Source organism: Takifugu rubripes, chromosome 15, assembly GCF_901000725.2.
Source record: "Takifugu rubripes chromosome 15, fTakRub1.2, whole genome shotgun sequence".
In the NCBI taxonomy this organism is placed as follows: domain Eukaryota; kingdom Metazoa; phylum Chordata; class Actinopteri; order Tetraodontiformes; family Tetraodontidae; genus Takifugu; species Takifugu rubripes.
The window spans coordinates 14,804,128-14,820,201 of record NC_042299.1 but is presented as its reverse complement, the minus strand read 5'-3'; the positions used below and the strand labels follow the sequence as shown (position 1 = coordinate 14,820,201).

Sequence of the window (16,074 nt, the reverse complement as noted above, 5' to 3'; positions counted from 1 at the left end):
GTTACTGAGCACGTGACCTTTGAAGCCTCTTAACATCTGGATGACTCGGAATCGCTGCCTGTATATAAACAGCAATAAAGGGAAGCTAATGTTGCTCACATGTGTGGAAACGACTCAGCTGCTCGGATGTTTCATCAAACTCAACCTGTTTAGCCTCAACTGTGCATCTGGAATCATTATTTCACCTAGATGTTAGCTTTCTACACATATCTCAAATGTATATTTACATTCCTGTGATGCAGAAGCGAAGCTCCGACGTTAGCTACCAATGAGTAGCTAACGAGTAGCTAATGGTGAGTTCAACCTATGACTTCAGCTGTCAACATGACAGGATAAACGTCCCTGACCTTGTTAACAACCACACGATGAACACAAGTCTTCTTTAGTGGTTGAACTCATATCTGAGGTGCACTTTTCTAATGAGCTCGGCCCGAGTGATTCATAGAAAGGACCATTTTCGGCCTGTTTTCATCCCCGTCTCACTGCTGTTTGGCTGTTGACCGGCTGGTTAGCCCACCTTCACCTGCTCAGCCTTCACACCTGCTCCTCATCCTCTCTGTTTGACATTTGAGGACCTCGCCAACCTTCAGCGAGGCTCTGCGATTATAGAGCCTATATCTGTAACCCTCCCTTAACTCATAAGCAGGCTTTGATCCCACGGTGAGTATCTCCCACCCCGGAGAAGCCCTGATTGAAAACCTGAGTCCACAACACATTCAAGAAAAATCCAAGCAGCAGTCATGAAAGGCGCCGGTCCGGTCCAAAGCTGCGCGCTCAGATAACGTGCAGTCGTAGCGTATCGACGGCCCGCCGCTCCCCCGCCGGTGTTTGTGCCACAGGCGGCAGACACAAGGTTTGTTAAAATGCCAAACAGGTGGTAGCCAAAATACTTCAAGGAATTAGAGGATGGCGCGTTGCCGGCGTGGCGCCCGAGGAGGCCCGCGTGCAAAATGTGACAAAAGCTTTTCCGCCGCACACCCCTGGCTCAGCCGATTGGCTGGCGCGGAGCAGGGGTGAACGCGACTCAATCTTTATCTGAAATGCCAGCAGCCGAATTACTATACAGCTTAACGTATGTGTGTGTGTGTGTGTGTGCGTGTGTGTGTGTGTGTGTGTGTGTGTGTGTGCACGCGCATGTGCGCACCCGCTCCTGCGCAGTACCGTGCACAGCCGGATGACTCATCCAGTGGTCACGTGACTCATCAATCACTGCAGCTACTACGCATCTGCTTGCTTCTGGCTCCCTTTTGTTCATCGACATTATTCCTCTTTCATTTTTTCCCCCCGTTTTGAAATGATTTTTTTTATCCGTTCATCTCTCCCTTCGTTGTCTCTCCCTCTTTAGTTGTCGACGCAGTGGCGACGCGCCGTCCTCCCCCCTCTTTGTTCCTCTTATCGCAGCTCATTTCAGGGGCAACTTTAGGAATTTACCAGACAGCCATTAAAAAACTGAGCTTTAATAAAATAATTGCTTTTATTTTTTTTTTATCATATAGCAAAACTAGTAATCATCATGCTGTTATTTACACATTGCACAGGCATTTATTTCACACTGTACATCAGACAATGCTAAAGGTGACATCAACAACAACACTCTCCTTTCACAAGACAGATGGCTTCACTGTGGACACAGTGGCCCTCCTGCTTTGAAATTTCTTTTTTTCTTCAAATATATTCACAGTTTATTCAGAGAAAACAACCACCTTGGATTCCCTCACACTGTTTTATTTTTTTCTCTTTTTTTGTTCTTGTTTTTTTGTTCATTTTTAAAGATGCAAGTAGAAAGACGTGCATTTAACGGTTTGAGCACAATCCCTGACTCCCCAGCCTGAAGCTCTCCAGTGAGTTTCTCCTGAAAATGATCAAAATTGCCTGCAGCCTCTGGTTGGACGTCTGTCTTTTAAAGGCTGCGAAACACAAAATGGGATTTCAAGTTTCTTTTTTAGTTGTTTTGTGTGTTGGAAAGAAGACGCAATGAGAAGGACGACGGCAAAAAACAAGAGGAAATGTTGGCCGACACGTGTCAAAATGCAGTTGAGGAGGTGAAGAATCAGAGAAAAGGAAATAAACACGAACCTGCTTGATGGAAACAGAAGTGATAATGAAACTATCGGTTACCAAAAATGGTGAAACACCAGGTTGGAAGTGTTCGGTGCTGAAGTTTGTGCTTAAGTCCACAGGGTGACCATGATGGGCGCTGAGGGTGAAAAAGAAAAGGTTTGACATTTTAAAAGAAAAGCGAAAGTTGCAGCTGAATAAAATGAATCCGATTGAGAAGTGAAAAGCTACCAAATTCGTCAAAAGGTGTATCAGCGGCCACGTTTACATGTGCTAGCTAAGGTCTCGTCGTTTGTGATGTAACACACAAAATAAGTGCAACAGACGACACAAAGTCTGGTTTTTATGCTTCTCGTGTGTGCGTGCATATTTCTGTGGGTACGTGTGTCGAAAAGATCGGAACAACACAGGAGCATCAGAGAAAGACCTGAATGGCGGTAGACACTCTGCGGTTTGTCCTCTTTTCAAACGTAAACTGATCTGAACATGGTTGCAGGGACATCTTCATCCTCTCCCTGACTGAGAAAAACAATAAAAGATACAGTGGTTAAAACAACACATCGACCTTCTTCAACTCTGGACCCCTCACAATCATGTCGGTCTTTTGAAACCTCTCTTTTTCCTTTTTTCCTGCTACCGTATATCTGTTCCGAACCCGTCGGTCCCTCTGATCCGACCAATCACCAAAGAGTCTTAATACATTCGGCGTTTCATGTAGATCCTCTCGATAAAGTTCTCCAGTTCCTCCTCACTGTCCAACTGAGGCACCAGCCCATCTTCCTCATAGTCATCTCCTGGTGTCACTTGTGGATAGTAATAGGGGGGTCGCCTGCCTCTCCTGGGTGGGGTGATGGGTTTGGGCGGAGGTAGGGGCTGATATGTCCGTGGGTGAGGGAGGATATAGTTAGAGATGTACGGGGCGAGAGGCAGACGTGGCACCGGCTGCTGCCTCCAGCCTTGTGCGCCGTTCTTCCCCCGAGCCCGGTTCCTGCGCCTGGGGGACTGGAGGTCAAGTTCCTGGGGACCGAACTGCTGGTCTCTGGAGGGGAGGGGCTTGCCAAAATATTCTGGTTTGGGATACGGAAAATAAACAGGGTAGTAGGCTCGGTATGGCTTCTGGTAGTACGGGTAGGAGGGGAAGGCTAAAAACTGCTTCTGGGGTTTGTACCAGTAATCAAGTTGCTTCTGGGGCTTATACCAGTAGTCCTGCTTGTAGGACTTGACTTTGTCCTTGTGCCATTTCTTGTTGGACTTGTTGTACTTGTAAGGGGCCTTCTTGGGGTTCTTTGAGGCCGTGTAGTGGTAGAAGGGTGGAGCAGCCAGAGGCGGAGGCACCAGGGGCCTGTAGCGTGGGGCCACAGGCTTGTTATTGGTCGGCTGCAGCAGCAGCTCTTTCCTCTTCTTCTTCTTTTCCTCGACGTCGCTGATGATCTCCACCACGTCGTCAGCGGGCAGGTGGAGCTTGCTGCTGATCTCGATGAGCCTGTCGATCATCTGCTGGTCCAGGTCCTCTTCGTCGGGAACCACCTCCTCGGAGCGCTTGTCCTCGGCTGTGTTGGTGGCGGCTCCCATGCTGCTCTTCTGCCGGGGCTTCATGTAGGCCTGCTGCTTCCTGCCCATGTACTGCAGCAACATGTCGGAGGCAATGTCCGCCAGCCTCTGCTCCTCCTCCCTGGCTTGCTCCGCCTCCTCCTGCTGCCGCAGCACCTCCTGCTTCTCGGCGCGCGCCCTTGCCTCCTCCTCCATGCGGGTGAGGCTCTCCTCTTCTTCCTCCACCTCCTCCTCCAGCTCCTCCCCCTCGAAGTCGTCCATGAAGTTGCCCCCTTTGGCGGGCTGCTTTCCCATCCAGTTCTCCTGCCAGTGTGGTTTCTTCCCGGCTCGTGCCAGCTGAGTGTTGTACGCCTTGTAGCCCTTCAGAGGAGGCAGAATCTCATTGTCCTGGAGACCCAAGTCGATGTTTTGGAAATAGCCCCTGATTTTGCGCTGCAGCGACGGCTCATCTCCCTTTGAGCTGGTGTCCTTCAGCAAACCTCCAAAATCTTTCCCCTTGTCTTGACCCTGGTCGTTTTCTGCCCCTTCTGCCTCACTTACACTATCAGGCCCAGATTCCTCTGTGGACCACCCTTGCGCCTGTGACCTTGTGTTCTTATCCTCCTCCTCCCTTTCTCTAAAGTCATCCCCCTGAGCAGCCGTCAATTGGCCCACAATCAGCTGTTCAATAGCCTTATCAGCACCACGAGCCTCCTCTGTTGCCACCACCCCCTCTCCCTCTGTCTCCTCTGCTTTTCTTATCTCACCACCCTGCAAGCCCTCAGTGGAGGGTGGCTGCTGACCCCGATCCTCTTCCCAGTCTCTGTTTGCCTGGATCTCACCCTCCCTTTGGTGGTCCAATGCTTCTAAAAGAACAGCGAGCACCTGCACGGGATTCACCATTTTATCCGACTGGCTGCCTTGACGCAGGGCCTGTCCCCGCTCTAGCGACGCGTTGTCAGGGCTGGGGCGGCTCTGGAAGGGTGGGAGGACCGGGGCGAGGTTGTCGTCAGTGTTGTCTGTCCTGATGGCGTGCCCCTCCATCCCTTGCTCTGCTATCTCATCCCACACAGGGGCGGCGCCAGCCAGCTGCGGAGTGACAGTGAGCAGGACCAATAGGACGAGGTGGACTGTGGACGGGGAGTGATGACAGGTCATGACCATGCAGAACTGGCAGGAGGGAGGCTAAGCACCTGAGAAGGAAAGAGTGAAAGGAGAGGGGAGGAAAGCAAAAGAAAAGAAAATTATTCAGAGGAAGATTTTCTTTTTTCTTTCAGTGTGGGAACATCAATCAAACCACACATATTCAATAATATTCAATAATCTCTGCCTGGTGGATTAAACACACGACCTGGTCAAAATAATATTCATCAATTAACTCAAATATTAAATATCAGATATCACGCGGGCGCAATTAAGAGCTTCCTGTTGGTTTCAACAAATAAAATGTCGTCTTTCATGTGTTTTTATTTATTTTTATATCTGACTTGTACTTATATCATTTCCTATCTGTGTCCATTGTGTCGTCGCGATCTGACCGCAGAAACCGTCGCATTTTCCCATTAAACATGCTGAACCGACTCTTCCAATGGTAAAATGATTCTTTTCTTAGACAGTGAGGTTCTATTGTCAGTGGGGGTTTTCTTTCTCTCCCCCTTTTTTCGGGGGGTCTGCCATCGCGCATTTACGCAGACATTAAGAGGCAGACATCAGCCTTCGCCCTGAGCGGCGAATTTCCAAATGTTTGCTCCTTTTCTTGGAACGACCCCAATAAAGTGTCAACCCCGCTGAAGAAATATATCATATTCGTTTTCAATTTCTAGCGAGATTAATTTAATGTCTCACCTCTCTCCACAAGACAGCACGATCGGAGCGCACGCAATTTCCATTTTTTTTAAAGACGCGCGTTGCTTAGAAATAATCGCGAAAATGAAGAAAGAGGAATTGATCTGGGGTCAGTCTCCGTGTCAGGCTGGATTTTGTATTCCAGGCGTCAACGCGATGCGAGCAGGACAGTGGCACAAAGACGGCGCGCACCGGGAAGTCATGCGTAAAGCCGGTGGCTACGACAGATTAATTTAACCCTGCAGTCCCTGGGCGGTCCGTCCAAATTATAAATTGTCAGAGCAAACAGGGATCATTTTTGTTATAAAAATCACACTAAAAAAGGCAATTACGCGCCAGGACTGAATGACCCGTCAGGCAGAATGGCAGGTCTTGTGGCGTGAGCACGACTCTCCTCTCTGGCAGTAATGGAATGCAGACAGTCACAAATTTGGACAGCAAAGCAGAGCTTGCAGATCCCCCCCACCCCCCCAAACGACACCGACCGGACCAATAAGGAAGGAAACCGATCGAATCAAAGTCAAAAGGCCTCCAGATTTTCTCATCAGACCAATTTTTAAAATTATCCTGGAAAACTGTTTATTTCCTGCCAGTGTAATAATTAAAAAAAACAACACATTTTTTGTTATCGCTGTTTAAAAAATAACAGATTTTTTTTATTTTTAAGGATTGTTTGAGCGCATCAATAAGCAGGAATATTTTGCAGTCAATTTTGCCCATTACAGTCTGATTTTTATTCCATTACACGCCCAGAAATTGAAACACAAAACGACTGATTCCGCCTTCTGTGGTAATTCATTACTGACATGAAAGAAAATAGAAAGTTGCAATGGATATTGAGGTTAGAAACCTGTTTTTATTGGAATTATTTTTACACTCTAAAAGTAACACGTCCCACTCCATAAAACAGGAATATAAACCAATTGCATTTAAAACCCTGCGAGAAAAAAGGGAGATGATTAGTGTGAATAATACAGAACGAGATTTCGTTACACCTACCTGGAGTCCCACTGGGGGCGTGGGGAAGTGGTGAAACTCAACGCGGGTAAAGCCAAGATTAATTCATGAATAGAGGATCACCTGAGAGAATATCTTTTTCCCTCTTTCCCTTCCTCTCTCGCTCTCTCTCTCTCTCTCTCTTTCTCGGGCTCCCTCTTCAGTCTGCGACCATCGTCGGGATCCTAAATAAACCTGCGGATCTCTCTTTCAGCTGCTGATGTGTTGGCGTGGCGGCGGCGCTGGCGCGAAACGCACACTTGAGGGAATGTTTTCAGCCTCACCGACAGCGCAACTTTATTGTATATACCCTCCGAAACCACGTGACCCCACCCCCCCGCCACCCCGGGCTGCAGGCATTGCTGACGTCACTCCCATTGATAAGAATGTTGGTGTGGAGATGGCACAGTGAGTCTAGGCTGGCCCCGGCTGATGAATGAACGGAAATGGCATGAATGAAATCATACTTTTCCTCAATGAAAAGGGGAACTCGCGCAGCTCTGGCTGGTGCGCGCTCTCTTGCCTTTGCGCACGTCGAGGTTTAAGCGCACTCTATTGCCTCGTCCCTTGTTCCATCCTGAGCAGCAGAAAAACGCAGAGTGACCTCCTCATCGGGCATCAATTAGGGCCATTTGGTGACGTATCCCTGGGCGTCCGAGACTCGCCTGTGCAGTTACAGACCGTGAAGTGGCGTGCGTGTTCTCCAGAGGCCCTCTTTGTCCCGCAGCCTGCCTCTCTCTCTCTCTCTCTCTTATCCCAGGTTGCCCTGGTCCTGCGCGCCTCACGGGGCCACGCGAGGTACCCAATTTCTGAGCAATTGCCACGGACGGCGCAATTTTCCACCCGCTGTCTCACATTATTGCTGCTCCCCACCTGTCTGCGGCTCAGTGTGCGCTGAGCGCGGCCCCTCATTACCATTCTCAGTCAGGGAGACAGACAAAAGTGAGCAATCCTTTGTTCGTAATTGAGCTGCACTTTATAAAGTTGCCTTTGCACAGGAAAGTAGGAATGTGCAAACCAACATGAAGCCATCTCACTAATTTCTCTATCTGAAGATTAAAAATATGCTGTTTCCCATTAATAATAAAACTACAGCAGTAATTAGAAACCATCTGATCCGTGTCAAACGGAGCCCCGTTAAATTAGAGGCTTTCTGATGCGAACGTTAATATTTGGAGGCATAATTTAACTTTCAAGTGAATCATAATCACAATTAGTCAGCGGACTCGTGAGGTTTTCATCTTTAAAGGATTTGGTGATTCATGAAACCATCTCCCATCATCAGCGCGCCGGTCCCCTTCTGCAGCACCTTCTCCTCCTGATCAGTTCTCTGCTCTCTGACTCTCGTCATTATCTGCGGGGCTACTAGAGGCGCACATTTTGCAGCTTTGTGAGAATTCCTCCGTGTTGATTTGACAGCAGCCTCCCCGGAGGTCTCAAACCTCGCCAGTGCTGCGGAGCACAGGAGAAGAATCAGAGCAGCATGCACGCTCTGACTTCACCTCTCTTTAAGAGTAAAAACGTTTTGGTTTTTTTTTTTTTGGGTTATTCAGCCTGTAATTTCCAGGTTTGTTAGGATTCATTATTGTTCAAGGCCGCCCAAATATTGACTTGCTCATCGTTCTGGATATGTTGAGCATTCAAGAATTTCATGTCCTGAGTAATTGTGTTGATTTATTGCTAAAACACGCTCATTTCCATACGCCTCATTTCAGGATGAGTCTCTATTCTGGCCTCGCACTATTCGCCTGTCACTCATCATGTGCACGTTGGTCCATTTCCAAGTATGTGCATGAGGTTGTGGGTGTGTTTTCTTTGCACGTCCTGTCCATTTGGGTACGCTCACACTGGGATCCTATATTATCAGTGATGCTCTGGGGTTAATTGCACATTAGCTGCAGGATTCAGAGTCAGATGAGGCCGAGCTCATTATGAGATTATGTGTGACCTGTTTCAAGATGTCTCGCTCCGCTGATGTGAATGCGAGATCTCTAATCCCGATCTGATGTGCGGGGGAAAAGACGTAGAGATGACGAAAACCTCGCCCAAAACTTTGACATCTGGGGCGCAAACGGGCAGGTTTGACGCCTGTGAACGGCGTCAGCACCGAGGCAAACCCGTGGTTGGCGCTCGAGAGACGAGGGAGCCCCGCGGAGGGAGGCTTTGGATCGGACAAATGCTTTTGTCTTGTGATTTTCGCAGGTTGGAATTTGGTGCCGCCGCGTAACCTCCGCTTGATGCGTTTTCACGCACGGCGGCTGGTTTGCAGCAGAACGTTGGCGTGTTTTCTGCAGCGGCGGTGGCGGCGGCGGGCTCGCAGAGGTAAGTACTGCGCCCGGGGGCAGATGCTGATATAACGGTGTGGCATTATCAACTGCCACTCAGCATTAGCTGGCCCCTTACCCTCGCTCGGTGTCCGCACCCCCGCTCTGACTCACTCTGCCGCCTGCTCGGCCACTCACACAGACCAACACTGGTACGCCGTGCCTGCGTTTAATGGAACACACACCGCAGAACACATACACACCTCACAGTAATAGTTCCATTTGTACCTCAATTGTGCGCTCGGCTCCTCGCTCTGTCTCTCACACTCAGGCAAACACACTTCCTCTCTCCTACTGTAATGCACATCACAGGAAAACGAGCGCTTGGTGGAGTTTCGTGTGGTCACCAGAGGTTCCCCGTGTGTGAACAAAGAGGCTGATGGTACATGGTTCCTTTAATTTAGCATGCTCTTTTTTCCCTCCTCTTTTTTTTGCAGCTGGCGCCGGACTGGGTTGCTGTCGGACCTCATAACGAGGCAAGATCGAGAGAGATACATTTGCTGCATTTTGGCCACAATTATGCTAATCAAGGCTTGGGGTGGGGAGGGGGGGGGGGGGGGTCCTTCAGAAAGCGTGCTAATGCAGCTGCAGAAGGTCTCTACCTGGAAGTGATAGAAAAACAGGGCTCGTGATTAACAGAAGCTTTTCCGCCCACGCCGCTTTGGCAGAGGAGGAAAGGCGAAGTAATTGCACCATAAGGTTCCTACAACACAAAGCACGGCTGAGACCTGATGATGCGTACAGGACCCTGGCACCCACATTATAATGTACTGTACACTTTCATCCAACTCTCCTTTTGTACACCATCTTTCTGGATGCTACTTCAAGTCGTGCTCACTTTAAGGCGTTTTTTTCCCCTATAAAAACACGTTCGTGTGAAACTAAGGGCATAAAAGGGCCTTGGCGTTCTCATGATTGCATTATAGGGGTTGTGTATACACTCCTTTAAATGTTAGTTGGCTGCTTTGGCAATAAAGGAGGGACAAAGGCATTTATTTTATTTACAAAATGAGCTTTTACAGTTTATGCTCTTTCAAAAGTGATGGCAAAAAGAAAGAGGGGCATCTGTTTTTGGGTTGAGGTTTAGTTTCAAATGGAAGCAGGTTTGGAAAATGACACACACACACACACACACACAGCAGTTATATATACAAAAGAAATGCACAGTTCATTAAAGTTGGCATTTAAACTGTGGTTCGTGGAAGGTGACAGGAACAGAGACGCATGTTTAAAAGGTTGGCAGCCACTGATCAATACTGTAGCTTAGCATCAAGCAGAGAAATAAAATGCAACGATTTAATTCTTCGTAGAGGCAGCCGCCCTCAAATATCCATTCTCAGCGGGGCGTTAAATAGTTCACCTTTTGCCTTTTGCCTGGCAGCCTGAAAGACAAATGTACGCTAGGTAACCCCGACCCAAGTGATGATGGCATAAATCTGTGATGGAGTCTCGATGACTCCCAGCGTAACTCCTGCTAACGTGGAGGAGTTATGGCGGGACTTGGATCCCTCCGAAAATCTGAGTAGTGCCCCCCCACACGTGCGCCACGCTGATTTTGGTCCGGCCCTCTTGAGTCAGGTATTATTTACACTCCCCAACATGGGCCGCAAAGTGAGCACTGCAACCTTTGAGAAACGGTGACGGATGGCGTAGGAGGCCGGCGACGCATTCGAGGTTGATGAGCCGAGTCATATCAGCGCGTGCAACATCAGCGCTCGCCATCAATCTCCCCCCCCTCCATGCTCACCCCGCTTCCCCTGTAGACATCTGGCACATGCATCAGCAAATACACTATTGAAAGTGAATTGAACGCAGTCCCACCACACACACACACACACTCACACACACACACACAGGCTCATGGGCAACGGTGCACATTCAAGGCCTCTAGAAAAGACACTGGGCTGGCAGCCAGCTGCCTCTAATGTACTACTGTAAAACCTAACACGGGGCTTTATTAGAGTAATAGCTTGCAAATGTTTCATTTATAACCTCCGCATCAGAGAGCACGGGCTGTGAAACCAGCGCCTGGGGAGGCAGCGGCGGTGAAAAACAGCCTGTCATAAAAGCGCCGCACTTGCTCATGCAGAAGCTGCTGCTCTTCCACGCCGCAGATTCATCACGCAGACAAAAGGCTGGGCAGACTATCCAGTTCCACCTAACGTCATCATTAATGGGGGGATTCTGAGAATTCCAAAATAACATTGCAAATCTGCAATCTGAGAAAATACTAAAGTCGATCTGATCGTTCGGGACGGCGAAATTAGGAAGCACGCGAAAGGGGTCACAGACGTGGACGGCGCTCGCCACCAAAATGTGCGAAAGTTCCCCAAACGCTCTCCTTGAAGTAATGATGAGACTTGAAAAGATTCCTGATGCATCACCGACACAAACCAGCGCCAACATAAACACGGCGTGCGTCACATTCTGGCTCCTTTAAACACAAATGTCAAATCGTGGCGCGTGGGACGCTGGAAACAGTGGAATCTGCTTCTGTGACCCTGCGTTTGAAAGGAAAATAACAACACCGTCATTAACAGTTAGCCTTGGATTAGCATTCTCAGGCTACACTTAAACTGTCACTTCTCCTTTAAAGATACCGGAAAATCCTCCCGATATTCCCACCAGCATCCGTGACCAGGGATGCGAGCGTAGCTTTATCTCCCAGTCCCTCCTATAGGCCTCATGCAAAACGCACAGAATGTTCCCATATTTTGTAGCTTAAGGCAGAACAACAGATGAGTCCTCCAAAACTCCTTGTTAAAAAGAAAACTGTTATCAGTTATCAGTGCTCCAACTGACTGCAGGGGAAGTAATTTGAAAGCAGTTTGAAACGCAGTAATTTGCCGGCGTGACTCATCGCAAACACCTACAGCAACAAAACCTCTGATCCTGAGAAGGAAGAATAGGATAACACAACTCTGTAGTGTGTGTGCATGTGTGTGCACGTGTCTGTGCGTATGATAAACAAGCTGGTGTTTGAGGTTTATAGATAAGCTATATACAGTTGCAGGACACGCTGAAAAGCACCTGTCATGTAATTATGGATTACAGCAAACTGTTCCCTTTAACCCCCTCCTACGCACACACGCACGCACACACACACACGTGTGTGTTGTGTGAAGACATGGCACTGGTTTCTGTGCACATTCTTCTTCTAATTTTGTCCCAGAATGCCTCAGTGCGCAGGCCGTGAGATACAAAACAGATTGCCGGCACCTTTTTATGAAACAAGCCGATGATATCAATGGCAAAACGGTGCGTTCACTGGAGGTGTCAGGGCGAGGGAAATTATCATGATTAATGCGGGGCTGCGTCAAAATATGAACATAATCAGTCTCTCACTTGTTATCGTGATGTGTCCCTGATTAATTTGGTCGGAAGATTTAAAATAAGATACTGGGGTTCATTTCTTTTGCTTTTTTTGCGAAGGTACAGGAAGCTCAACAGACTTTTCATTTATCGGGTCGTTTAAAAACAATCAATCTTCAGCTGACGATCTGAAGCTTAGACCGTACAAAAGTCAACATTTTCAGTGAGGCCACATGTGTTTCCTTCCTTCACTTCCCACCACATAGAAGAGAGTCGTCGTGCGACTGGTTTCAACGACAGGACGGATTTCTTGGATATCTTTGGTCGTATTCCTTCCAACTGCAGCGACGATGGCGTTAATTGATTTCCCCAGTTTCTTTTTGTCGCTTTCGTCGCAAATCAAGCAGTGCAGTTGAATTTCACAGCTACCTTCTATGCTATGCTATGCTACGCTATGATCTTGTGAGAAACGCGATCTTGTTGGGCCTGTTAAATTGAATCATTTCACAGAGCCCATCTGAAAGGCTTCCCAGAGGAATAACATGGCGGGTTTGCAAACCGATCAGTCGGAATAAAGCCGACCCCACGTGGAGCTGTGGCTCCACCACACACTTAAAAGGTTTACTGGATTTGCCGCTGTCGGATGAGGGCGGGTCTGGGCGGAGACGGGCGTGGATTTGGTGGCTGGATATGTGCGATATCATAGCGATACTTGTGCAAGCCAGTGAGAAGCCAAGAGCGGGCATGACCGCCAGACTCCAGTCCTTTTTCCAGGGGTGGGTGCGGCCCTTCTGTGCCAGTTCCCCAGCCGAAATGCAAAACTTCCACCTCGGAGGCAGCGGCAGCGGTGATGGTGCTGAAGCGAGGGCGGCGCCGCGGCCCGACGGAATTCAGCTGCAGAAGCAGCAGGGTGTGACCTTTGGAGAACACGTTGTGTGTTTGAATTGAGACACAACTGGGTTAAGAATCAGCAGCTAGCACGGCCAACCCAAATGCAAAGACAGGAGGAGCGCCAGATGGAGCCACCAAGCCCCCACAAAGGGGGACAAGGTTACCAGCCCTGGTTGATCCTTAGCTTGGTGAACACCGTCCATTGGTGCAGCCTCCACCTGATATTCTAGTTTATACACACGACCCCCGAATGACTTTCTGCTTCTTTAGCCCTTTGATCAAACCCCCAGTGAAGCCTTTTCTAATGTCCAACCAAGATGCTGGCACGTCCGACAGCACGTGGATGCGAGCTGTCCCGCCACATCCGTTGTGCCATTTGTTAAATGTGGGTGCCTCTGGAAGTCTTTTTCTAAAGATATTGGTTTGTTGATATTGTTTGTGAGCTCACCATGAATGAATGAGTGCTGTAAAAAGGATCTCTGTCTATTTTTCTAAACGCTCTCGTGATGCGAGGCGAATCTCCCTCCTGTTGCTCACCGGGTCGGTGCCGCATTTGATTAAACCACCTCCAGTCCATACTATAAAAAACTTCCAGCCCTTTCTGTTTCTTCCACTTTGTTCCTTGAGTGTCCGATAATCGTCGTGGTCTTTTCAGCTTTTCCCGCGCTTATGTCCGCTGGTTCTACTGAGCTTTCCTGGGGAACCTCGTTTCTGGTCTCACTGTGTACTGGACCGGGCCAGAGAGCAGATACACACCTGTGCCATTGTGGGGGTTTAAAAATGGTGGGTTTGAGTGTTTTGAAACGTTCCTCAGTGGCGTCGATCCTTTGGACAACGAGGGAATCGACATGATAAAAGTACCTACTCAACATGTTTGGAACCCCAGACAAGAAGGGAATCTTTTCAGCTCCGGTACTTCTGTGGAAACTTGACCGTGCGGAGTTGCTGGTGGTTTGTCTCGAGGCCTGACAGCAAATGAAACCCACTGAGGACTGAAATAAGTTGGGAGGAGATGAACCCAAAGTTTGAGCTGTATTCCGATAAACCGTCTAAAAATTGACTCAAAATGAAACCTGTGACATTCACGATTAAACCATGAAGATCTTCACCTGTGGAGCCTGTAGTGGGGGTTCGGGGGCTGGGACAGTACTGTATCATTTTTTTTTCCATGACAACAAGCAGACAGATACCGTCCTCATTGGAGCCAGTGGGGGAAAAGCTCAGCTTGTAAACGTAAGAGGATTCGAGCAGTAAATGGCTGAATAAAAGCTTCCATCCAGCCAGCTCAGTGTTCACAAAATCCATTTCCCAGATAGCAGCACACAATGAAATTTCCCATTTCTTTATCTGGGTCTTCTGCTAATCTGGCGGTGATTTCCTCGAAACAAAGCAGTGTTCTCCATATGTAACCCAATGTCATAAAGACGCCTCTTGTCTCCCCTATCGTTTCATATCACCACCTCCTCTATTATAGCTGCAAACATTCATCATATTTTCCTTTCCCTGGATTCTTTCTCCTTTCTTTTGTGTCCGTGTTGCTCTCAGTGATCCGCATCCCTCCTTATTTCTGCTAACGTGCAAGAAAAGTGGAAACTGCGTTCACAGGCATAATATGCAATGAAAACTGCCAAATCTGAGCTATTTACACAGGCCTTTTATAGTACAATATTGACATCTTTCATCCCGGTAACTGTCGAGTTACGATGAATCAAGTTCATTTTCAGAGAAATTATAGTAAGATTCCATATTCCAACTCTTTTATTTCCTGCATAATAATGCATAATAGGACGTCCTCGTTGCTGTAATCAAGGGCGAAACCAGTTGTTTCTAAGCTGGGGATGCACACGGCGTGCAGATTTCCATATGTTATCCATCCGCACCGACTGTGAATAATTGCATAATGCCGCTAAAATATGACTTCCTGGCAACACGGAAAAGCGCATGAATATGGAACTCTTGCAAGGAAAAAACAAATTTCTGGCTTGAGCAGTTAACACGCGGAGAGCTAATTCCTGGAAACTTGGCCTGAAATGTGTCGTTGCTCAGCTGCTCTGGTGCCGTGACCGACATCCTCCGAGCTTCGTTGTAGTTGGAAGCTTTAATATTTAGCCTGTCTCCTCGTGGACGCCCCTCCCTGATAAACTGGTATCCTGCTGTTGGTTTGCAACGTGTGCGTGTTCGCTAATGCAGTCCAGATAATGGGAACGCGGCTCGTGGTTGGAGACAAACTGCAGCTCAAGACGGCCGGGTTGAGATGAAGGATCAGGAGTCACCTTCGCGGGTCTGGAAGCTGCATCAGCATCGCATTTCTTTGGTTTTTTGACATACCTGTCAGAGCATTGGGTCCTTAATCTTCGTTTTAAACGCATCAACAAGAAAATTAGACCATCTGAATTCTTCTCACCTGTGTCACCTGTGTCTCAGTGTGTATAACCTGTTTATGTACTCTGTTGGTGAAGCCTAATCCTCCGCCCACTCGCACGTCATCACAGAGCTTCTGTTTCCTCCACAGGGTGATCAAAGCGGAGCCGCGACAACAGCGGAACCAATGACATTTTAAAGGGAAACGACAGCAACAAATGACAATCACGCAACTCCGAGGAATTTACCGTTTCACTCACATCCCAAAAATTCGCAGAATATGGTCTGTTGTGGGGTTTCTTCCCAAAAAATGTCCACCCGTGTTGCTACAGATCGTCGGCAAGTCACCATGAACGGCAGCAGAGCGGCCCAGAATAGTCTGGAGGTGGGCGTACGCGCAACATCAGCACAAACGCAGCCCTTCAAGCTGCGTTAAACTGGACGTCTATCACCAGGAGACCGGAAGGGTCAGACCGTAGCCGTGATTGTTGGAGGGCTCCTTCAGAAACAGGGGGATCGGGGTTGAAGGAAGGAAAGTGCAGACACCTTGGGCGGCCCTGTTGGTGGGGCATTACATTTGAGAATAACCCTCCCCGACGGAGCTCTCCAAAAACAACAGAAGCAGACGTTGCAACCAAAAGCCAATATTTCATCACTGTTTTGCTCTGTGTTTGAGGAGACTCTCCCAGGAATAAACCATCAGGAAGGGAAGCATGTTGGCTTACATCTGCTTCCACATGTTTTGTGTAACTAATTG

The 16,074-nt window shown here is 48.4% G+C and overlaps 1 protein-coding gene across 2 annotated transcripts; it reads right to left on the bottom strand.

Moving 5' to 3' along the window:
- Positions 1 to 1,450: 1,450 nt before the first annotated feature.
- Positions 1,451 to 6,731, bottom strand: LOC115252787 (protein Ycf2). Of its 2 annotated transcripts, none has more exons than XM_029848922.1 (2): positions 6,433 to 6,731; positions 1,451 to 4,781 (listed from the first exon to the last, which is right to left on the bottom strand). In XM_029848922.1, the coding sequence occupies exon 2, from the start codon at positions 4,750 to 4,752 to the stop codon at positions 2,752 to 2,754; it is 2,001 nt and encodes a 666-aa protein (XP_029704782.1). In that variant the 5' UTR covers positions 4,753 to 4,781; positions 6,433 to 6,731; the 3' UTR covers positions 1,451 to 2,751. The 2 variants fall into 2 exon arrangements, with proteins under 2 accessions (XP_029704782.1, XP_029704783.1); XM_029848923.1 differs by lacking the exon at positions 6,433 to 6,731 and adding an exon at positions 5,434 to 5,834.
- Positions 6,732 to 16,074: the final 9,343 nt, after the last annotated feature.